Genomic DNA, 26691 nt, shown 5'->3' on the forward strand with positions numbered 1-26691 from the left:
AAAAAGTTGGCAGTTTAGGAAACAGAATGAGAGTGCATCATATTCATTTGAAAATGAGCCTTTGAGGCCAGTGCTGTGGTGGAGGTTAAGCCTCCACCTGCAGCACAGGCATCCAGTCCTGGCAGCTGCTTTTTTTTTTTTTTTTTTTTTTAAGATGTATTTATTTATTTGAAAGTCAGAGTTACACAGAGAGAGGAGAGAGAAAGAATTATTCCATCCGCTGGTTCACTCCCCAGTTGGCCACAATGACTGGAGCTGGGCCAATCTGAAGCTAGGAGCCAGGAGCTTCCAGGTCTCCCATGCGGGTGCAGGGGCCCAAGGAATTGGGCCATCTTCTACTGTTTTCTCAGGCCATAGCAGAGAGCTGGATCGGAAATAGAGCAGCCGGGATTCCAACTGAGGTCCATATGGGATGCCAGCACTGCAGGCGGCGGCTTCACCTGCTATGCCACAGCGCCGGCTGGCTGGCTGCTGCTCTTCTGATTCAGCTCCCTGCTAATGGCCTGGGAAAGCAGCAGAAGCTGGCCCAAGTCCTTGGGCCCCTGTACCCTACGGGAGTCCCGGAAGAACCTCTTGGCTTCTGGCTTTGGATCTGCTCAGCTCTGGCTGTTGCAGCCATTTGGAGGGTGAACCAACAGATGGAAGACCTCTCTCTCTGTCTGTAATTCTGCCTCTCAAATAAATAAATAAATCTTTAAAGAAAAAGAAAGTGAGCCTTTGTCTAACTTGGCAATTAGAAAATATAGTTAACTCAGTGAAGGTGAGTTAACAAATATGTCTCATATTTGCTGTCCATGAATGAACTCTCCGATTTTTTTTTTTTTTTTTACAAATGTTAGATATTTGGTCACTCACTTACTTACTGTGTAAGATTTTTGTGGAAATGACTGTCAAGACTAGCTTGATGGGTAACCAGGAATAAAAGCTGATGTTATCTCAGAAGTTGCCATTAGTGCCGTGCCCTCAGTATGTTTATTTAGGTCAATGTGTCTGTGCTTCAGCATCCTCACAAATGCAGAGGATGTTGACTACGTGTCCCCGGGAAGCTGTTTGTTGTCACTGATAGAGACTTTGGTGTAATGTAGACTGTGACTGCTGAGAGGCCAATGGGAAAACTAGACTGGCAGGATAATGCATGGATAGGTCCCAGGTAATGATTTGGCCATGAGAGCCAAGAGACTGATAAGAATAGTGGTAAGTGGAAATAAAAGGTAAAAATTCCAAGAGATCTGGTTTTTATTTTCATTTCACTTTAAGTCTTTTTAGTAGTAAAGATAGGGTAGGGGGAGCCTCATTTGGATTTAATCCTCTTAGAATTGCTCCAACCAGAATAAATGTTACTGGTCAGAGCATAAACTTCACTGCTTTTCTCCTGCTGCTAAAAAAAAACCTCCTTGTAACACCCTCAGGAACTTATTTCAGATTCCAGCCTATGTCTTTCATCTTTCTACCCTTGGGGCTTTGGGTAGTGCCACATCTGGTGGTGGTTTGTGTGAAAGGAAATAATATATATATAATAGTTTCCTGTTTGGTCATTTAAACCTATCCCTTTGCTGGACAGAATTTGACCCACTTCACTCAACAGTAGTGTCCTGTCCAATAGCTGAAGTGCTAAAGTTGCAGTACTCCACTAGTCCAAAACCCAGAACTTTATTCTGGGCCTTACAGTAGCTGTTAATAGTTTAGACTCTAGGCTCTGATTTACTTCTGTAGAGCCTAGGATTATTTTTGACAAGAACTTTACTGGTAAATATTATCACTATCACTATCCTCTTCTCTTACTCACTTTTGGAGCCAGGTTTCATTTTATTCTTGAATTTAAAAAGAAAAAACTGAACTTTATAATGTTTGTATAATGGCTAGCTGAACATTTTTATTTTTTAATGCCATTAATAAAATGAAAAATATTTAGTACTTTGAATTCTCTGTTTCTAATTCGGATTTGGGTCTCATCCTCAATGTCTTACCCTGGAGGGCTTTCCCTTCAATCATTTCCTTCAAAGGTGGCTAGTTCTCTTCTTTTTGGGAATATCCATTTATGGTACTAAATGTCTAGGAGACTGTGGAACTGGTGACATTAGTTCTTTGTATCAGAATCTCTTTACCCAGCAAACATCATGCTCTTCAGTTACAGAATGAGCACTAACAACTTCCAGGCCTACATATATGAGTATTTTGGAGGAAAAATTCCATTCTGTAATCATCACTGGCTTAGTCTCTTAAACTAATTTCAATTTCTTCTTTCTTAGCAGAATTAGAAATGCACGGATATTTCATTTTAGTTTAGACTCCACAAATACTTATAATAAAACAGAAATGTTGGTAGCACTACAGTATGTTTGCTTAGTGCAGGAGAGAGCAAACCAGGCCCACAGGTAGCAGTTTATCTTTTTTAAGGGTATAAGGCAGAATTAATAAAATAAAATAAAATAAAATAAAATAAAATAAAATAAAGGACAGAGACTTTGTGTGTCCCACACATTTCAAATATTAACTATCTGACTCTTTACCAAAAAAAAAATTTTTTTTTGCTAATACCTGGCTCAGGCTAGCTTCAAGTGTTGAAGTTTCAAACTTTAGAACAGTTGGTTTCTCTTTAAACTTTAGAGATGACATCTTACTGGATACTGTCTGCTGTATCAAGGTAAATTGTGCTATGAATTTAAAAAAATTTTTGCTTTCATTTCATTTGAAAGACAGAGAGATGGAGAGATCTTCTATCTGCTGCTTCACTCCCCAAATGTCAGCAAAAACCATGGCTGGGTCAGGCAGAAGCCAAGACCATGGAACTTCAGAACTCCATCCAAACCTCCCACATTGGTGGCAGGGATTTAAGTACCTGAGCCAACATCTGCTGCCTCCCAGAATAAACATTAGCAGGAAGCTGGACAGGGAAGCAGAATAGCCAGGACTCAAACCAGGCACTCTGATATGGCCACTCTGAATTATACTCTATTTAAGGGCCTGTAACATTGGCACAGTGAGTTAAGCTGCTGCCTGCAACATCAGCATCCCATACTGGAGCTTTTGTTTGTGTCCCAGATTCTCCACTTCTGGATCCAGCTCTCTGATAATGTGCTTGGGAAAGCAGTGAAAGATGGCCCAAGTACTTGGACCCTTGCCACGCACTTGGGAGACCCAAATGGAGTTCTAGGCTCCTGGCTTTGTCCTGGCCCAGCTCTGGCCCCCGAGGCCATTTTGGGAGTGAACCAGCAGGTAGAAGATCTCTTTCTCTGTCTCTGTCTCTGCCTCTTTCTCTGTCACTCTTTCATAAAAATAAATCTTTAAAAATAAATAAATAGGCCGGCGCCGTGGCTCACTAGGCTGATCCTCCGCCTTGCGGCGCCGGCACACTGGGTTCTAGTCCCGGTCGGGGTGCCATTGGAGGGTGAACCAACAGCAAAGGAAGACCTTTCTCTCTGTCTCTCTCTCTCACTGTCCACTCTGCCTGTCAAAAAAAAAATAATAATAATAATAAAATAAATAAATAAATAAATAAAAATTATACAGATGTATTCCAATTCTCTAGTCTAATTGATTATATATTGGTGCTGTTCATATATTCTTCTAGTGGTTCTCAATTCTGGCTTCATTTTAAAATCATCAGGGGATTTTTGAAAATACTGTTGCCCAGGCCCCTGTATCAGTGATCCCGATTTCATTGATCTGAAAGGGGAGCCAGGGTATAGGTATTTCTTATTTATTCTTTAGGTGATCCTAATATGCAGGCAAGTGTGAGAACACTGGCCTACTGCCATCCAAAGATCTTTTCCAGGACTGAAAATTTAGCCCATAATCTTGGGCAATTTTTATTCATATTTTTCATTAGAAAAATAATAGCAGTACATTATACAAATTGTTCTTTAATTTCAAGACAGAAGTATTGCTCAGGGAAATGTTAACTGAGACAGTTTTGAAAGAACAGCATATGAAACAAATAATGCAGGCCCAGAGAAATAGAATATGAAAGATAGGATCTGAGACGAGCATGCTGACAAAAAAAAAAAAAGAAAGAAAAGAAAAAACCCTCAGAATTTCAATACACAAATCACTGAGTAGATTTTTTGCTATCTGGGTGAATGTATCTATTTTCAAAAGTGCTATTAACATAAACAGAACAGTAAATCTGGGGCACCATACTTTTTTTTTTTTTCTTTTCAAAGTTGTTAAGAATTATATCAGTCTGCAGGTGTCACACGCAGTTACTCAGAATCAGAAAGAACGCTGAAGGGGGTTAGAAGATCTGCATCTATCTATCTTTTTGCAACCAACCACGTCCAGGCTGTTTATTTAATACTTCCTCTTGCTAATGAAGGTACTGGTTGGGGATGGGTTGGGCTTTCCCATCTCAGCATAAGACTGCAAGATTTGAATGTGCCCTGTTGTCGGCTTCACTGACCACGGCAGGTACCTGGCCAAGAATCTCAGTAGTACCAACAGGTAACAATGCAGAGCGCGCAGAAGACCTCGGACACTTTTCTTTCCAGTTTATTTCCTTTTCTCACTATTTACCAATGTGTTCTTTTTCCTCTCCTTTTTTCATTTTTCCAAACCAGCAAGTGTGGAGGCAAGACACATCAAAGCAGAGATGGGAAGTGAAAGAGCTCTCGTTCTGGACAGATTAGCAAGCAATGTGGCAAAACGAAAAAGCTCAATGCCTCAGAAATTCATTGGTAAGAATGCAAGCCTTTTTCCTGCTGCTGTTAGCAGATAGTGTGAATTAGCTAACAGGTCTATTACTACACAGGCCCCTACTAACAATCTCTTAAAATAAGGTAACTGGTTTTCCATTTTACTTTTATTCTTGGTAAATTTTGATAGCACTAACAAATAGAACAAAAGATGTTAAAGAATCCTAATGACAGAAGATAGAAGCATTGGGTATCCAATTTCCTAAATGCAAGTTGGGTTAAAAATGCTTTTCCTTCCTCTTTATAGTGAATGATATGTGTCGCATGAGAGAATTTATGCAATCTACGCCAGGAAGATGCTGGAGATAGCACTTTTGTAGTCTTTTGTAATTGTATTGTACAAGTAGGTTCTGCTAGTGTGCTCAAACTTTTTTTATGCTCTAGCATACTGCCTTATTTTTCTTAAGTTTGAGAATTGGCTTTAAGGCAAAATGGTTTGGGAGGCAAACAGATTTAAATAACAGTGTTTGATTCAATCATGTGTCTTATTGGCATTAATTTTTATGCCACTAGTTTTCACATTGTCAAAAATAGAACAGGATGAAATGACTAAAAAATGATTATATTCATTAAAGTGTCAGGGCTTCCAAATGGAAGATATTTTGCTGAATTCTCCCAGATGTTTACATACATGTGACTGTGATGTTTAAAATAGAATTGTATTAGTGAAAAAGGCAGCTGAATTGAATGTTTCAATTTTGTTATAAATTAAAATAATTTATAACAAAAATTATTTGAACAGAATAGTTACCACATGAAAATATACCTCCTTCAACACCAACATATTTTAGAAACCTACCAGTCTCCTTTTCCAAAGACCCTTGCCTGCTATTGATTTCTTCCTTCAATCCTTTTGTGTTTATTCTTTTTAATATCCTTTACAGATATTAAGTGCCTGGTTTTAAAATCTGGCTAAATTTTATTCTGGTTGAGATATTTTTACAGCAGACATTCTGTGTGACCTACAGAGATACATTGAAAGAACCCAAAATAATTTCAAAATTATCTAACTTGATGTTTCTGCTTACTCATTTTATTTTGCTTAGCTGAAAGGTTTTTACACACCTTAGTCACTTATGCCTAAATTGTGTCAGACTAAAGTTGGTAGATTTCAGCCTAGGGAGATTCCCTTCTTCATTATCCCCTCTTCTTATGAGAACCACCATGTGGCCTGTAGTGACACTTCTATGTAGAATTTAGATATAGTGGACCAAGTGTGATTCCAAGACTTTGTTCTACAACATTGCCCATATATCTTTAAGCATTATTTATGTAAAGGCTGAAGTATGAAAGGCTTGGATCATTTTTGTATGCTAAGACTATATGTTAATTTAGAGAAAGTTTTGACCCTAAAAATGTCCTAAGCTGATATAGGGGGGAACAAGGGGAAAGATGGGCAAGAAAAACAATGTAAAGTGACTTAATTTCAATCCAGTTATGGTCAATGAATTTTGATGTAAGAGAACTAAAATTTAAGAAAAAATACCTATATCTTATAGCTGCCCTAAACATGTAGTTGAGCTGAAGCTCTACTTACTATAATAAAAGTTGGTTTGGCATGTCCATGTGTTTAGAAACTCATTTCATATTGTCGCTCCCCATCTTCATGGGGGAACGACACTAAACCCTGCCTAGGCTTCGTATCCGAGTCACGGCACCATTATGTCGCTCCCCCTCTTCGTGGAGGAACGACACTGAACCCTGCGCTGTTCTTTCGTCTGCTCGGCCCCCCCCGGGTTTGCTGCTGGTTCTTCCCGGGTTGGCTACTATCCCTTCCACCTCCGTGGAAGGGCAGTTCCCCCTGGCCACATTCCCCACTTCCGCAGGGGAGCGGCACACCGCCGGCCGGCTCTCTCGGGGGCTGCACGGGTGTTCCTTCAGCTAGATGTTCCCCATAGATGTTCCTGGTGCATGCCGTCTCTCTCCTCCTTTATAGTCCTCCTCCGCCAATCCCAACTCGGCTGCCCACACGCCGAGTACGCTGCTCTCCTCCAATCAGGAGCAAGTCCTACAGTTAATTGGTTGAACTGGAGGCAGCTGTGCGGAAGCTGTTTACTTCTCTCCCAGCGCCATATTGTGGGAGAGCAGATGCATAGAATAAGTCTTAATTCCAGTAACAGTCTAGTCCGAGCTGCTCCCCACAGATCCCCCTTTCTTTTTATTTTTTTGGCGTTGATACGCGCCTGTCTTCGGTGTCCCGCAGCACACACTCTGCTCTACTTGCTAGAGTTGCCACAGGCTCTTACAAGTCCTATCCATCAGGCAAACCGAATCCGGGTCCTCTCTTCGCCATGTTGTGAGGAGGTTTTTAGGCGCTGATGCGTGCCTGTGTTCGGTGCCCTGCAGCGCATGCTCTGCTCTGCCTGCAGGGGCTTACAAGCTCTATCAGGCAAACCGAATCCAAGCCTTCTCATTGCCTTATTGTGGGGGAGACTTATTAGTGTTGGTTCGTGCCTATCTTCGGTGACCTGCAGCTCATACTCTGGTCGAGCTTTGCTGGCGCTTACCGCCTTAAATCAGGCAGACCGAATCCAAGCCTCCTAATTGTTGCATTGTGGGGAAGCTTTACTGATGTTAATTCGTGCCTGTCTTCGGTGACCTGCGGCTAGCCGCCCAGGTGCTCATCGCCTCACTAATCGGGCAGACCGAATCCAAGCCTTCTAATTGGCATGTTGAGGGGAGGCCTTATTTCTCTCTATTTCTCTATCTCCGGGCATTCCTATTTCTCCCATTTTACTTCTATCTTCCAGCATTCCTATTTCTCTCACTTTACTTCTAAAACTTCTGTTTCTCTTATCCCCGCAGCTTCCCGGCACCTCGCCCCGCCGGCGGGTTCCCGGCTCTGCGCCGCTTCAGCCAGCGCGCCTCTCTCATCTGCGCAGCTTCCCGGCTTTGCGCGGCTCGGCTTCGCGCGCTCCGCGGTCTCCACGCTTAACCCTTTCGCGTCTGAACCACGGCCTACGCCAGCGTTCCCTATCTATTCACGCCCCGTGCTCTCTCTGCACGCGGCGGCTTCCGCGAGTAACACAGCGTAGCTTGCGTCTCCACCACTAGCATTCAATCCAAGTTCCCCGGGCTAGCCTGGCGAATTCAACCCAGCGTACGTCTCCGCCCCACGGTTTGGCTTCCCGTCCTTTGCTCCCCGGGCTAATCAGACGGATCCCAATCTGGCTTACGTCTCAGCTTCTGGTTTCAACTTTTCGCCCCCTATTCCCGGGCTAACTTGAGAACCCCAAAGTGGCTTCCGTTTCCGCCTCGGCCTGCCCCCCGCGGCTTCAATTTCCCTAACATTTTTCTCTACCCGGTATGTTTCCCCAAGCTTTCCTCCAACGATATTCCTCCCTCATTTCTCCTGGCCTCTCCCCACAGTCCGCGTCCGAGTCTGTTTGTTCTAGCTTTCACTTTCGCTTTCGACCTTAGAGATTTCTCCCAGCTTCCCCCGTAGTCCGTATCTGAGTCTATGCCTAGGCTTTCAATAGCTTCTTCCGGCACCCTTTTTCGTCCGGCTTTTCCCTAGGCTGTTTACTAGTCTCTTTCTCCGGTAATTTCCCTAGGCTCTTTGCTAGTTTCTCTCTCCGATATTTTCCCTAGTTCTTCCCGTTTCTTCCCTCCTAAGTTTCATATCCGTCCTAGGTTTCCTATCCAAACTAGGTTTCCTATCCGAGTCAGGTTTCCTAATCCGAGTCACGGCACCATTATGTCGCTCCCCGTCTTCATGGGGGAACGACACTAAACCCTGCCTAGGCTTCATATCCGAGTCACGGCACCATTATGTCGCTCCCCCTCTTCGTGGAGGAACGACACTGAACCCTGCGCTGTTCTTTCGTCTGCTCGGCCCCCCCCGGGTTTGCTGCTGGTTCTTCCCGGGTTGGCTACTATCCCTTCCACCTCCGTGGAAGGGCAGTTCCCCCTGGCCACATTCCCCACTTCCACAGGGGAGCGGCACACCGCCGGCCGGCTCTCTCGGGGGCTGCACGGGTGTTCCTTCAGCTAGATGTTCCCCATAGATGTTCCTGGTGCATGCCGTCTCTCTCCTCCTTTATAGTCCTCCTCCGCCAATCCCAACTCGGCTGCCCACACGCCGAGTACGCTGCTCTCCTCCAATCAGGAGCAAGTCCTACAGTTAATTGGTTGAACTGGAGGCAGCTGTGCGGAAGCTGTTTACTTCTCTCCCAGCGCCATATTGTGGGAGAGCAGATGCATAGAATAAGTCTTAATTCCAGTAACAGTCTAGTCCGAGCTGCTCCCCACACATATAACCAGATCCAAGCCATTTTGCCTGTTGCTTCAGGGATCCATTCTATTGAAACCATGAGATTTTCTTTCTTCCTGGTCTCCCACTTGGGTGCAAAGGTCCAAGGTCTTTGGCCATCTTCTACTGCTTTCCCAGGCCATAGCAGAGAGGTGGATCGGAAGTGGAGCAGCCAGGACTCGAACGGTACCCATATGAGATGCTGGCACCACAGGTGGCGACCTTACCGGCTATGCTACAGCACTGGCCCCAATTAGATTTTCATTCCTCCACTTCCAGACTAATGAGGGGCACTGATTTTGTGGGTGCTGGTTTATCTCCTGAACCATCATGTTCTCTCTGTGCTTGATTCAGAAACCTACTAGAGTTGGTTCTTGTTCAGTTGCGCTGAGGTAGCAACTTCAGGGATTCAAAGCACAGAATGATTGAGAAGATTTTATTTTATTATATTTTGATGAACTGTCTCTGAAGCCAGAAGACCCAGGTTCCGACTCTAACTCTGTCATTTCTGAACTCTGTGTGTCTAGAAAATCACAAGTCCTTTCTGGACCTCTGTGTTTACTCATCTGTGAAATGAAAAGACTGCACAGGTAATGAAGGGACCAGGAAGTCTTCTCCCATCTATAGATCTGTGATGGCTAAGAAAACACATCTGAAGCAGCAGTTATGAATACTACTTTTTGTTTTTTTAAAGCCCATGTGCATAGTTCAGTAATTTTTTTTCTCAAGGCTGCACTAGATATGGTGTTTATATTACAAACCATATCATGTATTTTAGGTTTTTTTTCTAAGGAAGATGTTGTTAAAAGTGGACGTCTGAAAAAAACAATTATGAAGCAAGCATTTAGCATAGTGACTGAGAAGCCTGCATCCCACATCAGCATTCCTGGGTTTGATGCTTGTTTGCAGCTCCTGATTTTAGCTTCCTGCTAATGCAGATCCTGAGAGGCAGCAGTGATGGCTTCAGTAACTGGGCTCCTGCCACCACGGAGGACACCTGGATTGTGTTCTTAGCCCTGGCTGCTTTGGGCTTTTGGGGAGTGAACTGGCAGATGGGAGTTCTCTCTGTCTGTCCCTCTTTATGTCTCCCTGCCTGTCAAACAAACAAACAAATAAAAATAAGTAAATAAATAAAAAATTTGAAAAGCAGTTTCATTAGCTCAACATTCATCTATTTTACTTAGGAAAGTACTGTTTTTTTCATTTGCTGTTTCATCCATTCATTGGTCATTCAAATGGCTAAGTGCTCTGTTATGAACATGGTATACTTGTTCATGGGTATTCACTTATATCTTAAACCTTTGTTGAGAGATTTTTTTTTTTTAATTAAAGAAAATTACTTAGCCGGCACCGTGGCTCACTAGGCTAATCCTCCACCTTGCGGCGCCAGCACACCCGGTTCTAGTCCCGGTCGGAGTGCCGGATTCTGTCCCGGTTGCCCCCTCTTCCAGGCCAGCTCTCTACTCTGGCCCGGGAGTGCAGTGGAGGATGGCCCAAGTCCTTGGGCCCTGAACCTGCATGGGAGACCAGGAGAAGCAGCTGGCTCCTGCCTTCGGATCAGCGCAATGTGCCGGCTGCAGCGGCCATTGGAGGGTGAACCAACAGCAAAAGGAAGACCTTTCTCCCTGTCTCTCTCTCACTGTCCACTCTGCCTGTCAAAAAAAAAAAAAAAAAAGAAAGAAAAAAAAGAAAAAAATTGCTTGACTCATTTGACTGAATCATGCTTAGTACTCTGTCCATTCTTGGCTTCCTGACCTCTTGAATCGTGAAGGTAGAAGTGAAATTATACCATCAGGTCAGCTCGTCCTGCTGAGTTAGAGACCATAACCTTTGGTAGCATTAGAAGTGAACTGAGGGGGCTGGCATTGTGGTGTAGCAGGTAATGCCACTAACTATGGCACCAGCATCCCATATGGGCACCAGTTTGAGACCTGGCTGCTCCACTTCCAATTCAGTTCCCTGCTAATGTGCCTGGGAAAGCAATAAAAGATGGCCCAAGTACTTGGGCTCCAGTACTCATGTGGGAGACCCAGAAGAAGCTCCTGTCTCCTGGATTCAGCCTGGCCCAGCCCTAGCCATTTTGGTCATTTGGGGAGTGAACTAGCAGATGGAAGATCTCTCTGATGCACCCTCTCTCTAACTCTGCCTTTCAAATAAATAAAATAAATATTTAAAGAGAGAGAGAGAGAGCCAGTGCCGTGGCTCACTTGGCTAATCCTCTGCCTGTGGTGCTGGCACCCCAGGTTCTAGTCCCGGTGGGGGCACCAGATTCTGTCCCGGTTGCTCCTCTTCCAGTCCAGCTCTCTGCTGTGGCCCAGGAAGGCAGTGGAGGATGGCCCAAGTGCTTGGGCCCTGCACCCGCATGGGAGACCGGGAGGAAGTACCTGGCTCCTGGCTTCAGATCAGCACAGTGCGCCGGCCTTAGCAGCCATTTGGGGGGTGAACCAACAGAAGAAAGACCTTTCCCTCTGTCTGTCTGTCTCTCTCTCTCACTGTCTAACTCTGCCTATCAAAAGAGAGAGAGGGAGGCTGGCGCCGCGGCTCACTAGGCTAATCCTCCGCCTAGCGGCGCCGGCACACCGGGTTCTAGTCCCGGTAGGGGCGCCGGATTCTGTCCCGGTTGCCCCTCTTCCAGGCCAGCCCTCTGCTGTGGCCCGGGAGTGCAGTGGAGGATGGCCCAGGTGCTTGGGCCCTGCACCCCATGGGAGACCAGGAAAAGCACCTGGCTCCTGGCTCCTGCCATCGGATCAGCGCGGTGCGCCGGCCGCAGCGCGCCGGCCGCGGCGGCCATTGGAGGGTGAACCAACGGCAAAAGGAAGACCTTTCTCTCTGTCTCTCTCTCTCTCACTGTCCACTCTGCCTGTCAAAAAAAAAAAAAAAAGGGAGGGAGGGAGGAAGGAAGGAAGGAAGGAAGGAAGGAAGGAAGGAAGGAAGGAAAAAGAAATAAAAAGAAACTGAGGAAGAGGGATGTATTGGAGTAAGTCTAAATACATTTTCAAACACAAGAGCATCCTTCTATTAAAGAGTTAAGTTAAATAACTGCCTAAGGAAAAGAAAAAGAAACTTTTTTTCTAATTCTTTAAGACATTTTATATTATTCTGTGTCAAATAGGAAATAAATGGACACTCTATCTGCCTTTCAAATAAATTTTAAAAAAATTTAGAAATTCTGTTCAATTGTTCTTGTCAAAAGACAAGAAGACTTTCCTTTTAGCATCCTAACCCTTTAAAGTGTTTTCATTTCTCTGAATCTTGTCCTCCTGTTATAAACTTGTTTGTTCTTCGAGCTAAGCCACCTCAAATGCTTAGCTCAAAATGGAGACCACATTTTTCTGCCAGAGGAAAGAGAAATATGATTGCATTTCTGCATATTTGTTTTTCCTGATTTTCATTCTTTCCCCCAAAACAGATAGGTTATTCAGACCTAGTGGTTACCACAGCATCTCCTTGACTATTCATTTTACATACCACTTTATTAAAGGAAGTTTTAATGTGGAGAAAAGCATGAGAAAAAAATCTCACTCACCCCTAGTAAAGACGTCAGTGAGGTTTTAACACTTCAGCAAACACTGTTGCTTCTCCCTGTGAAGTAGCTAATGAGAAATAGCGTGCCTTGGTTAACAGAGTGACAGGAAACAGTTTGATAACCTGTATCTGAAAGCATGAAGGACCTTCTCCCACCCCTTCCCAAAAGCCTGTCATCAAGTATCCCATAAGCCTTACAGGATCATAGCATTTTGGGAGTATTAGGAACCACCCAAACCCTTATATCAAGAATGGCAGGAGGATCAGAGATGGATGAACACAGCTGGCAGGCGACAGAGCAGGACTAGACTTACATTTAGAAGGCGCTGCAGCCAGAAGAGAGGTCACCCAGCACCCACAGCAGGCTGTCCTGTGTGCCATAGGAGGTGCCTTTTCTGCCAGGAGTGAGCCCTGCTGGAAGCAAAGCCCGTTGAAGGGAAGCTGTCCTTGAGAAAGAGCTGTCTCCCCTGCCACTCAAGTGCCTCCCGGAGGACAAAGACTTCTGCATTCTGCAGTGTGGCCTTTAGCAGGTGGCTGCTGTCTATTCTCACTCCTCCTTCCTGCTGCTTCTTGCTTTCTGGCTCCTGTTTTCTTTCTCCTGGAGAGGGGTCTATCATTCAGACCCGTGTAAATTGAGACCAGAGCATCTTGATTGTTGAATATTCCATTTCCACTACTTACCTGCTTTGGGGTGGGTGGATGGATGATATGTGCTGGCAGTAAGGATAAGTGGTAATAGATGCAGGAAACTACACGGAGCAGCAGCAAACACATTTACGTGATTTGAGAAACTTAAATACCTAAAGAAACCTCAATATTTCATAATATCCTATCATGGTGATTGTAATATTGAAATTTTTTTATTTTTCTAAAGGTCAAGTCAGTTTACCCTCTTCAAAAAATTTTTCAATGATTCCTCAGTGCAATGAAATCCAACCACTCAGGCATTCTGAGCCTACCACAATTTATCTCCAATCTGTGTTTTCTTTTTTAAAAAATATTTATTTATTTATTTATTTGAAGGCAGAGTTACAGAGAGAAACAGAGAGACATAACAAGAAAGAGCAAGATCTTCTGTCTGCTGGTTCACTCCCCAAATGGCTGCAATGGCTGGAGCTGGGCAGATCCCAAGCCAAGATCCAGGAGCTTCTTTCAGGCATCTCACATGGTTGTAGGGGCCCAAGGACTTGGGCCATCTTCTGCTGATTTCCCAGGTGCATTAGCAGGGAAGTCATGCCAATATGGGATGCTGGCACCACAGTTGGCAGCTATACCTGCTACACCACAGTGTGAGCCTTGTGTTTTCTAATTTATTGTTATTATTATTATTATAGTTTGAGAAACAGAGAAAGAGCTCCTATTTGTTGATTCATTGTCCCAAATGCAGGCGACAGCCTGAGACTGGGCTGGGCCAAGGCAGGAACTAAGGACCCAGTCCAGGTCTACAACATGGGTGGTAAGGACCCAGGTACTTTGAGCCATCACCTGCTCACTACCAGTACCCACATTAGCAGGAAACTAGAACTGGGGAGCCAGAGTCAGGACTCAAACCCAGGCACTCCAGTGTGGTCTGCAGGCATGACAACCAAATTCTTCTTTTATTTTTTTTTTTAAGATTTTATTTATTTGAAAGGCAGAGTTAGAGAGAGAAGGAAAGACAAAGAGAGAGATCTCCCATCTGCTAGTTCACTCCCCCAATGGCTGTAATAGCCAAGACTGGTACAGGCTGAAGCCAGGAGCCAGGAGCTTCTTCCAGGTCTCTGATGTGGGTACAGGGGGCCAAGCACTTGGGCTATCCTCCACTGCTTTCCCAGGTGCATTAGCAGAGAGCTGGATTAAAAGAGGTGCCCCCCGACATGGGAGAGTGGGAGGAAGCACCTGGCTCCTCGCTTCGGATCAGCGTACGCTGGCCGTGACGGCCATTTGGGGGTGAACCAACAGAGGGAAGACCTTTCTCTCTGTCTCTCTCTGTCTACAACTCTACCTGTCAAGTAAATAACTAACTAACTAAATAAATAAATAAAAGAGGTGCCCACATAGGATGCCAATGCTGCAGGCCACAGCTTTAACCCACTTAGCCACAACACCGGCCCCACTACCAAATTCTTGACTATTGGACAAAATGCCCACCCCTACCTTTTTTTTTTTTTTTTTTTTTTTTTTTTTGGCCAGGCAGAGTTAGACAGTGAGAGAGAGACAGACAGAGAGTTATAGACAGTGAGAGAGAGACAGATAGAAAGGTCTTCCTTCTGTTGGTTTACTCCCCTAATGGCCACTACAACCGGCGCTACGCCAATCCAAAGGCAGGAGCCAGGTGCTTCTCCTGGTCTCCCATGCGGGTGCAGGGCCCAACCACTTGGGCCATCCTCCACTGCCTTCCTGGGCCACAGCAGAGAGCTGGACTGGAAGAGGAACAACCAGGACAGAATCCGGTGCCCCAACCGGGACTAGAACCCGGTGTGCCGGCGCCACAGGCAGAGGATTAGCCAAGTAAGCCATGGCACCGGCCTACCCCTACCTTTTCTAATTTTACCATTTCAGCCAACTAGACTTTCATGTTGATCACAAGGAACTACTACTCCCACATCTATATAATATTTTCCCACTACTGTGCAGTCATTCTTTCCAGGTTCTCAGGACACCCTCTCTCACAGCTGCCTTAAAAGTCCGTATTATCCACATCCCCCACCCCGGTTCTCTGCTCCATTCTCTGTCTGCCCTCCTGGCATAGTTAGTAATCAGCTCCTTGTTGTAGATATGACTGTCTCTACCACCATGACTACCATCACCACCTCTGGCTACAAGGAGATTTTAAAGGAAAGAATACATGAATATTTGCCCCGTCTTATGTGTAGCACATTTGAAGGGTGGCCCATAGTTCTATCTCCACTTTCTTAGCTACTCTATACTGCATTCTATCACATAGCATTGAAGATACTGATTTGTAATGAAACTGTGTAAATCCTGTTTCTTCTCTATTGGGTTGCAGTTATGTTTGTATTCCTCAAAGCATCTAACAAGGTGCTGAGCAAATAATAGTAGATCTACCACTTTTTGAGTGCTTACACACGTCAGGTACTCTGTTAAGCACTTTTTAGACTTCACATCACGTCTGGACATCAGAGACACTTTTTGAATGCCTGTGCTGGTCCATGTGGCAAAAGTAATTATGACCACTTAGCCCCCTTTTGACTGCTTATGGGAACCACCTCAGTGGAGAATCTGAAGTCACTGCTTGTGGAGGGAACATGCAGCTATGGGCAAAATAACAGCCAGGAAATGACAGTTAATGCACACACACACACACACATACACATATACTGAGATATGTTGGGCTCTTGGGTTGCATCCCAGTTCTCCATTCACCAATGGGTGACCTTGGAAATTGAATCAGACCAGTTGTGTTTTGGGTTCTTCTTCTGACTGCGAGATGAGAATTTGAAAGGGCTGATCAAATGAGACAATCTTCAAAGTATATAGGACAACACTGTGTATACAGAAGAGGCTTGATAAAAAGCAGCTATTATTATTAGTGTCATTATATATTGAATATAAGGCACGGCGCTCATTACTGTGAAGTTTTACACCAGAAGTAAACAGATTAGGGTGGTGGATTTTGACTGTTGATCCTGAAGACAGGTGTGAGTTCACATGCTCAGTTAAAGTCCCTTTTAGTTTCTAGTGTATGATTCTGTACTTCCAAGTTGGCAGTTAGAAGCCAACCACCATATGCCCTCACCACATTACATCAATTCAGGTCAAATGGTTTCTCGGTTTAGAGTTACCAATGCCAAGATATTAGAGGTTTGGTTTTTTTTTTTTTAATTATAGGTAGGGAGTAGCCCAACCAGGCAGCCCTGTTTTCTAAACTTAGAACTTACTGTTGTATTTTCACTGGAAGAAGACCTCTAATTCAGCCTGAAGCTGGTACAATGAATCATTCAAAGGTGTGATGTGTGTGATTTGACTAGAGACTGGACCAGTGGCTATGTGCAGGTTAGGAAGCAGTTACACTCTTGTGGTTTGAGTAACCTTTTTTTATGAGTGTGTGACTAAAGAAACGTGAGCTGTTGGCTTTTCAATTACTGTAGCTTACCCCTTCTGAGTTTCATACACATTGAGTCATCATGTCTACAGGTGACTGATAATCATCTGCCGTGCTTGAGTTACCGTAACTCTGAGATGAGGGGATCTGATGATTGCAAGTTGCGTGCACGTGAAGTTCTGAGGTTTGCCCATCCTCTTAACAATGAGTGATGGTCTGTGTTAACCACAGAACTCAGTCACATAATTCCAATCATCCAGGAGTTTATTTTCTTCTGAATTTTTGACTCTTACAGCTTTAGCATTCGGCTGTTTTCTGACATATGCTGCAGATGGCATAGATTGTTGAAATTGTAGGCCTGGCTAAGGAAAGCAAACTCCTAGGAGAAAGCATAAAAACAGAGTTTTCTGATATGCCTACCCCACCCTGGCAACTTTCTGGAGCCTCTGGGTTAGGCAAAAATTGAAAAGATTCTCAAGGACCTCTGCTATTTAGGGAGCTGAGTAGAACTAGCCACAGTAGAAAAATCACCTGCTTTGAAAAAATAAAACAAAATGAAACAAACAAACAAAAAACACACATACACACACACACACACAAAAGCAACCAAAATACATTATATCTGTGTCACTTTTAGGGAAGTGAATGTCTGGGACTTTAGCTTTCTTTCATGGCATCATTCTTCCAGATGGCCTTGGTGAAGGATATATCCAGTCTGGAAGTTGAAAATAAGAGCCACTGATTACTTTGGCAAAAGTCTACATTTCTGTTATTTCTTACTGAGTTGCTAAAACAGAGGATTTTCTTTGCATATGTTTTCCTCTTGAGAATTTGTCTAGAAACTATCAACTAGGCCCTTAAGGTGGGGAGTAGGGGAGGGCAGATACAGAACAAATCCATCTTATTGGATTAGATCTTTTAGCTGGTCTTCTGGCATCAATTTTTACTGTTTTGCTCCATCTTACACCTTGTTACTACATTGACCTCTAGCCTTTCTTTCTCAGGGGCGTATGATAACTGTTCAAATCCAAGTCCTGTGATTGGTCATTCAGAATGCAGATCATTTGGCTCTACCAGGCGTAATTTTTGTTTTCTGTTTCCCGAAATGTGGAATGCAAACCAGTAGGAGGCAAAAAGGACACTTAAAAACCTTGAACCACATGACAAGAAAATAACTTTCTTTTCAGTTCTCTTTCAGTCTCCATGATGACACCAAGGAGAGAAACTTGGGCTTAATTTGATGCCAGTTGTCTATAGCACCAGTCTCACACTGGGTAAATCTCTGCTTTTAACAGAGAGAGCGGGGCTGGCGCCACAGCTCAATAGGCTAATCCTCCGCCTTGCGGCGCTGGCACACCGGGTTCTAGTCCCGGTTGGGGCGGCGGATTCTGTCCCGGTTGCCCCTCTTCCAGGCCAGCTCTCTGCTGTGGCCAGGGAGTGCAGTGGAGGATGGCCCAAGTGCTTGGGCCCTGCACCCCATGGGAGACCAGGAGAAGCACCTGGCTCCTGCCTTTGGATCAGCACGGTGTGCCAGCCGTGGCGGCCATTGGAGGGTGAACCAATGGCAAAAGGAAGACCTTTCTCTCTGTCTCTCTCTTTCACTATCCACTCTGCCTGTCAAACAAACAAAACAAACAAACAAACAGAGAGCGCGGGACCTTAGTCTCAGGTACTCAAGGTAGTATCTGATCAAAATCTAGTAAACTGCAGTGTTTCATTGTCTTTGTTTTTCTTTCTTTTAAGATCTATTTATTTTATTTAAAAGGCAGAGTTACAGAGAGAGGGAGAGAGACAGGGAGGGAGGAAGGGAGGGAAGGAGGGAAGGAGGGAGAGAGAGAGAGAGAATATCTTCCATCCTCTGTCTCACTCCCCAGATAGCCACAATGGCCAGGGTTGGGCCAGGCCAAAGTCAGGAGCCAGGAGCTTCATCAGGGTCTCCCACATGGGTGGCAGGGGTTCAAGGACTTGGGCCATCTTCCACTGTTTTCCCAGGCACATTATCAGGGAACTGGATCGGAAGTGGAGTGGCCAGGACTCGAACCTGTTTATGCCACAACACTGGCCCCAATTGTCTTTATTTTTCATAATTATCTTTTTGTGGCAAGTGATTCTGGTTTTCCATTTATGTCAGTGATAAAAAGTTTTCTTAAAAAAGAATTTATTTTAGAAAAAAAAGAAAATGTGAATTGATTCAAAGAAAGAATAAAACCACTAGCATTTACCAAGTGTTTTCTTTGAGCCAGACACTGTTGTAAGCACTTTCCAGTGACCCTATGAGGTAGATACGATTATTATCTCCATCTTACAAGACAAGTGAGCCTAGACAAGTGAATAACTTGCCCAAAGTCATGCAGCTAGTAACCAGTAGGGCCAGCATCAAACCCAGTCTCTGATGTGTGGATGTTACAGACTGTGAAGGAACAGTGAAGTCCGAGAAAAACTTGGCCTCGTATCTCTCGATATGCGTTAGTCAGACTCTCTTCCCCATATGCGTCCTATACAGCCCACCTTCCTGCCCCCATTCATTCTCCCCTCATGACAGCATCTCCTCCTGCATCTCTGAAAACTCAAATCCTCACCAGTTCATCAAGACCCTTAGCAAAACTGAGATTTTCTGGAAATGCTTGCTTTCCCTTCGCTGAGTACTCCTGACGTTTTTGCATTCCCTTAATCCCTCAATATACACATTATACCAAATAGTCTTGTCTTTGTCTAGACATTGCATTAAAAAATAAAATAAAAAGCAGCAACCACCATAGCCTCCCTTTCAACTCCTGTCTCATCTTCCATGCTTCCTGTCCTTGTCTGGCACTCAGCACTGAGCACATCTCTGAAGACCTCGTCCCTGTCTTCCCATGGCCAGAGAACCTCTGTTTTCTAACACCCACAGGCCCTGACACTGGCTGAACTCTGTTTTCAGAATTTCTCAGCAGTTGACTTGAGAAGTAGGAAAGGGTGACCACAGATAAATTTGTGTAGTTACATGTGAATTAGTCCTAATGGTCATGTGTGCACTAATGATAAATTTTTAATTTTTTTAAAGATTTTATTTGTTACTTGAGAGGCAAAGAGAAAGGTCTTCCATCCATTGGTTCACTCCCCCATTTTGCCACAACAGCCAGAGCTGGACCATTCTGAAGCTGGGAGCCAGGAGCTTCTTTGGGGTCTCTCACAAGGGTGCAGGGGCCCAAGCACTTGTGCTATCTTCCACTGCTTTCCCAGGCCATTAGCAGAGAGCTGGATCGGAAGGGGGCAGCTGGGACACGAACACCCGTATGCGATGCTGTTGCCGCAGGTGGAGGCTTAGCCTACTACGCCACAGTGCTAACCCCGTGATGGTACATTTTTTGAGCAAGGGAAGAGTAACATGCCTGAGGGAAAGGATGGAGTCATGATCACCCCTCAAGAAATGTTCTCTAAAACTTCTACCTTTGAAGCTCTTTTGAAAAATCTCGGTCAGTCAGGTGACTGGTGAATATGGGGAGTAGCAAGCTGGAGTTTTTTGGGCTATTTTCTCTACCCCTGTAGCTATTTAAAGAGCTGCTGGCTGAGGCTAGACGCTGAGCATCCCCACTGTTTGCAGCACTTCCGTCCCCCTGGTCACCTAATATCACAAGTAGATGATAACAAACATGGTAAGCATTTGGGAGTTGACTGTGTCTTCAGCATTCATGAGCAATAGCAGTACAGAGGCCCGGTGCGCCCAACCCCTCCCAGCCTCATCCTAGGGTTCTTTTGCATCTCTAGGGTTTCTCTCTGACAAGCCTTGGGAGTGCCTCATAATGTGGCTTCTACCTCTTGACCTTGCTGCCCCTCCCTTTCACCTTCGGGCTTTACTTTGGCCATCCAAACATGTTGCTGCTGACCAGGGATCCCTGGGACTTCAGCGCCATGGAACCATTCTCTCTGGATGGCTGGTCTTGTGCAGCAGGCAGCTTATGCTTTCTCACTCTTTTGAGCACTCTGGAAAACAATTTGACAAACTCTGCCCTTGTGTTGTTCTCTTATAACCCTGTCTTCACTCATCCCAGGTGAGAAACGCCACTGCTTTGATGTCAACTATAATTCCAGCTACATGTATGAGAAAGAGAGTGAGATTATACAGACGAGGATGATGGACCAAGCCATCAATAACGCCATCAGCTATCTTGGCGCTGAAGCCCTGCGTCCCTTAGTGCAGACACCGCCTGCTCCCACCTCTGAGATGGTTCCAGTTATCAGCAGCATGTATCCCATAGCCCTCACCCGGGCTGAGATCCCCAATGGTGCCCCCCAGGAGCTGGAAAAGAAGAACATCCACCTGCCAGAGAAGAGCCTGCCTTCGGAAAGAGGCCTGTCCCCCAACAATAGTGGCCACGACTCCACGGACACTGACAGTAACCACGAAGAACGCCAGAATCACCTCTATCAGCAAAATCATGTGGTCCTTCCTCGGGCCCGCAATGGGATGCCACTTCTGAAGGAGGCTCCCCGCTCTTACGAACTCCTCAAGCCCCCTCCCATCTGCCCAAGAGACTCCATCAAAGTGATCAACAAGGAAGGGGAGGTGATGGATGTGTTCCGATGTGACCACTGTCGAGTCCTCTTCCTGGATTACGTGATGTTCACCATTCACATGGGTTGCCACGGCTTCCGTGACCCTTTTGAGTGTAACATGTGTGGATATCGAAGCCACGATCGCTACGAGTTCTCATCTCACATAGCTAGAGGAGAACACAGAGCCATGCTGAAGTGAAGGTCTGGCCTCGGAGGCTGCGCCTGAGTAGGCAGCATCGTTGTAAAAAAAAAAAAAAAAAAAAAACTGATTAACCTCACCTAACAGATTGCTTGCAAAGCACACTCCATCCCAAATGCCTTTTCGTAGCATTTTCATATCCAAGGGGCCATGTTCACATGGAGAGCCTGAGAAACACTGTCTTCACTCAGAAATTGTTTGCAGATCTATTATGTTGTTACTTTCATGAAACCTTTATTTTCCCATCACGGGCTTGAATTTTATGGGATTTAGGAGCCAAAAAAGTGTTTGGTCATTTTCTTTTGCAGCAATAGAGCAGGCCATTCACTGGAGTTTGCTGCCAGCTGGAACAGTCCCCCGTTGTGCCATGTGAGGCATTCTTTCTGAGCTATGTCAAGCAGATGTGGAAAAGCCTTTCAGTCACAGCCCAAATCCACAGAGACGAAGAGCTGACCTTGCCAGGAAGCACTGCCCTTCTGTACTTGACACAGGGGGCTGCTGTATGTGGGTGTAATCTCTGCATCCCAAATTGTGGTCCAAGAGCAAGGAAAGGACAGCAACAGAGTCAGGATCTGTCACCAGCAACTGAGGACCCCACGCAGGCGAAAAAGCATATCATCTTTGATGCCATGTTCGCCGCTCCCCACCCTGCTCTCCAGTGAAAAGTTGGGCTGCTTTGGATTTAACCACTGTCTCTAGGAGAAATTCTCTTACCAGAAGAGTTGATGGTTTTAAATTGAGACCATCAATGAAACTCCAGAAAGTTACCCACTGAGGATGATGGTATCTCTTTCCTTTGACCAGCAGAGAAATGACGGGGGAAGCAGCTTAGCAGTGCTAATAGGAAAAAAAAAAAAAAAAAAAATAGCAACTACCTGAAAGTTCTGGTGGCCTTCATGCAGTGTTGGTAGATAGACCCAGAGCGGACTTGTCCATGGTTTTTTTTTTTTTTTTCCATAGGAAAATAATAAAGAATAACAAAAGTATGGCTTAGCCTCCTCCCCACAGGACAGACTCCACACAGGATAGACACGTTGATGAGCTCAGAGCTGAGCTTGGGCATGAGGAGACACCTCTGTGACTGGTTCTCCTTGATCAAGCGAGTTTTGGCTCTTTCCCCCGCCCACCCGCATTTTAAATGGAGCTGCTGAATTCCATGAAAATCCCTGAAAGTCTGAGCTTGGTTGTACAGCTGTTATCAGTCACCTGTGTCACCAAGAACGGGACACACTCTCAGGGAGAAGTGCTGTGGTAACTGCAGAATTAGCGCCGGGATAGGAGTCACACAAAATGTGCTTGCTAATTCCATATTTGCCACTAATTAGCTGTGTGACTTTGAGCAAATCACTTAACTCTTAAAACTAAGTCTCCCCAACCATAAAATAAGAGTTGGATTGAGACTTTCCCTAAGGTCTTTTCCAACTTTAAATGTATATGTAATTATGCAGTAACCACAAGTTATTTTTTAAACCTCTTCATGTATGAGTATTAAGCAGAGGAGTATATATATGAATATATGTTTCACATCTCTTTGATGTGCAAATGTTAGTGTGTTAAGTTTTTCCTTTAACCACTGAGTTGTGAATGTGAAGAAGATGGTAGGGAGGAACAAAAAACAGGAAGGTATTTTGATCTTACCCCAAAGTGTACACACAAATTGGCACCTGCAGCTGCTTGCCAAAGCAACCCCCCCAGCTTTTTTTTTTTTTTTTTTTTTTACCTTTTTAACAACTTGTGTTAGGGAAAATAAATTCTGCTTCCAGGGAAAACTTCATGGAGCCTATTTACAAATCAAGAACATGCTTTATGAATATTTCTACCAGAGCTGAGAATTCCAAATTCCTGGTAGATGAGTGTTTTATTTCTAAAGGGCTTATGCATTCGGCTCAAAGTCAACTCATTTATGTGCTGCCAGGAATGAAAACGTCCCACCTCAGACTGCACACATGGCTTATGCTTTTTTGTGGCATGGAGTCTGTCTCAGGGAAAAAGGTTTTATGAAGTTCCATGGCAACAGTCCCAACATGTTTGAAATTTCAGCTAAAGGACTAGATGTATTTTGGTGTGCAGCCTTCAGTGGATCACTGTATTTCCACAATACCAGACTCCAAGCCTTGCCAGACTGCTTACACCCGTTGTGAAAGAGGAGCTGCTTGTTATATTCTTGAAATATCACACATCTTGTTGACTCTTCGAGGGACAAGAGAAAGAGAACTTGGAGGCAGGGATCAGTAAGAAAGAAAGCCAGGGACAGGGGGTGCTAACGTCTTTGTATCTCAAGACAGTGAACGCCCTGAGAACTGTTCCTGCAGATCCCACGCTCCTTTTTCCTGTGACCGGTGGATTTGCTGAATGATTTCCAATTCTCTGAGGTCGGTGTTCTGAGTAGGGTGTCCACTCATACAGGCTACTCTTTCACCGTCACATTGTGTGCCTAGCGTGGGGCCCACCCATTGGAGAGGAAGTATAGATGCAGCGATGCCACATTCTTCACTTTGGAAGTTGAAGCGGGTGCCTGCAGTGGTTACTGTCACCCAGGAAAACTTCTCCTCCGGTAGGCGCTCCTGCTGCCGGGTCGCTGCGGGGTGAAGGAGACCCTGGAGCAGGACGCCCAGAGGGAGGGGCGGGGCCGGGCTGTTCACGGCTGCTGCTGGGCAGAAGGCTTGTGGCAGCGTCCAGCAGCACCTTTGCTTCCGCATGCAAAGCCCCTGTGAACTTGAGCTCTCTAGGTCTTCTCCTTTGTTTCGACCAATGGTCTTAGAGGCAGGCCCCCACCACACACCCATGAGGCCACAGTCTGAGCAGCAGCCACGGCGACAGAATGAGGTGAGGAAGGAAAAGGAACAGAACCAGTGCACCAGACAGCCCGTCATGATCTGAAGTGCTGAGTAGATGATTTCCCACTGACAGAACCAAGCAGAGGCGTCTCTCCCATTACCCTCCATCACCACGGGGCGGGGGCCCGGCGAGACAAAAGCATAGCAGTAAATGCCCAGTCCTTAGATTCCTTTTTCTCCCAAAAAGACATGTGCCTTGGCACAAATAAGCCAGCTAATCATATGCTTTGTTACCCATTCTGAGCTGTGCCTGACTCAGCTTCTGACATTGGCAGTGACAAAATTCCTCACCTTTTAAATGCAGTGCTGTAACATTTTGTTAGGCCTCAACTCACAGTGGCCCAGATAGAAAATGACCTCAGATTTCTTTTGCATAGAGAACTGCTTAAAGACACAATCTTACTCAGAAGACTGCATTTTTAACAAATCTCATGTCAACATGAAGTTTTTCCAAGTAGCATCAGTGTCACTATTCTTACCCTCCTTTGCCTTTTTCTTCCCTCTGCTGAAGTTTAGGTTTAGAATGTTTTAAGGGAAAAAAGCAGTACTTTTGAGATATATCACAGGACAGATGGTAAAACCAGATGAAAATGTTTCTTTAAAGTCCTGACTTGAAAATATATCCCACTGAGAGCTGGTGTGTTGGTCTCCAGTGGAGATTTGTGGAAAGGCTTGGCTATCTTAGAGGACTCAGAATTAAGGTGGTCTGAGCTCAAGAAGAGGAAAAGAAGGGAGTGGTGAAAGTTTTATCCTTAAAAAACAAAATTGTGGTATCAAGAGCTGAAGAAGATAAGTGAGTATGGTAATACTGCCTTTTAAGAACTGGAAGCTATTTTTGTATTTTCCCAGAAAGATTAATTCAGAAAATCTTTAGACAGAGGTCACACAAGCAGAATGCTTTGGGACTTAAGTGCCTATAAAGAAAACAATTTTGACTCTAAACCAAAGGCTAGTCTTGGGCCACCCTGGAAAAAGAACTCTGTTCTCACTGATGGCGGGACTGAATGGCTCTGAGAGCAACCAAGAACCCAGGCCTGGGGGCTTCTGACTCTGAGAACTGTGACTTGAAGCCTAGATGAGGTCTGGGCTTGAAACTTGTGTGTCCTCCTAAAGTAGGGTAGATTGTATCCCTCATTTACCCACACAGTACGTAGTCTGCACCCCGCCACACCATCAGTATGTTGAACAGGGGTGTGCACTTCAAGAAGCTGGACACAAGTTTCCGCTGAATATTACCATAGTGGACTGACTTACACATTGACGCCAATTGAATCGGTACTAGAAATTGGAATGTTAATGTTTATATTAAAAGTGTAATGACCTAACAATATCTGCCTTTCAAGGATGTTGTGAAGTTTTATGTAATTTTGTTTATGGAAGAATGTCCCCTTTTTTTGTTGTTTATTTGTTTTTTTTTGCAGGGGCTAGTAGGGGTTATATTGGATGGTTCCAAATTTTCTGCTCTGCATACTGTGGCAGGGATTAAAGACACAAAAAATATTCCAAGACCAAGGACCAAAATAGCAGTTCCTAAACAGAGGCAGCTGGTCTCGAATTCCGTTTCCTTCACTTCATTTCAATACAAAAGGGCAGAGACTGTGTTGAACCTCGGAACCCATGTGAGTCAGCCATGTGCTACAGGCTCTTCATGCACCCCGGCAAGCAGAATAGCTTTGCCGCCCTGCCATCCAGGAGCCCTCAGCCATTTGCTCCCCCAGGAACTTCGCACTTCTGCAAATGGTTCTTGCTGCCCCACTCTCCACTGATTCTGTTCAGAAAGCCTGCAGAGCGGCCCACGATGCTGCCTGCCTTCTCCCAGCCCTTTGCCCATGCTGTGGAGCCTATTTCACGTTCCGGATAAATGAAGCTTGCTTCTCCATCTCCTGAAAAGACTGAGAAAACACACCGTAAAATGAGATAGCCCTAAAAACGACGGATCCCGTTGCCAGTGACTCATTTATACAAGAGCTTTTCCAGGCTAGCAGACAAGGCCCTTTTTGGTGGGCCTGTGTCTGTGGGTTCACAGAAACCAAATTACTGTGGGTTGCAAAGAATTAGCAGGTCATTTAAAAAGCAGACATCCCTTCACCCAGACTGTGGTTTTGCATGCTCAGGTTCTCAGTCTGTGAACTTTTTGGTGAAGGATCATTTTGGCTGCTGGAAAAACCATAGCTTATTTTTAATTTCTGGTTGCCAAAGTCACCACACGTGTGGTCTTTGAATGACCCTTGTCTGCAGAATGACAGGGGAGGAACAGGAGGTAGCCTGGGACTCAGAGTGGCTTCTCCGCCAGGAGGGGAGGGTGCCCTTGACCCTCAGGCAGTTGGACCCAGCCTGGGCTCAGGGCCTCTTTGCATTTCTCAGACAGTAGTGACTCTCCCTCTTCACTCCTCTGGAGTCCAACCATTCAGAGCACCGAAAAGCACCCCACGCCTCACCTCTGTAAAGAATGTCCAAAAAAGGCAGCTTCTGAACTGTAGCCGTGCTGACCGCTAACCTCGCCAGATCCACTGAGTGCATCTTTGCATCGGAAACACCCCTGCATTTTCGAGATTCCTTGATCGTGTTTGGTTTTTACACTGGAAAATAAATCCTTTTGTGTGATA

At 45.0% G+C, this 26691-nt stretch overlaps 1 protein-coding gene across 4 annotated transcripts in view; it reads left to right on the forward strand.

Annotated features, from left to right (window-relative positions):
* The window catches only part of IKZF3 (IKAROS family zinc finger 3), a 122942-nt gene extending 96251 nt beyond the window's left edge, over nt 1-26691 (forward strand). For 3 of the 4 annotated variants that reach the window (XM_051825647.2, XM_070060746.1, XM_008271418.4), the window contains 2 exons: nt 4557-4673; nt 20545-26691. In XM_051825647.2, coding sequence (XP_051681607.1) covers nt 4557-4673; nt 20545-21248 — 821 coding nt within the window. In that variant the 3' untranslated portion in view covers nt 21249-26691. Of the gene's footprint in view, nt 1-3514; nt 4441-4556; nt 4674-20544 lie in introns of those variants that run through there. The other variant, XM_008271419.4, reaches the window with a different exon arrangement.

Source organism: Oryctolagus cuniculus, chromosome 17, assembly GCF_964237555.1.
Source record: "Oryctolagus cuniculus chromosome 17, mOryCun1.1, whole genome shotgun sequence".
Lineage (NCBI taxonomy): Eukaryota > Metazoa > Chordata > Mammalia > Lagomorpha > Leporidae > Oryctolagus > Oryctolagus cuniculus.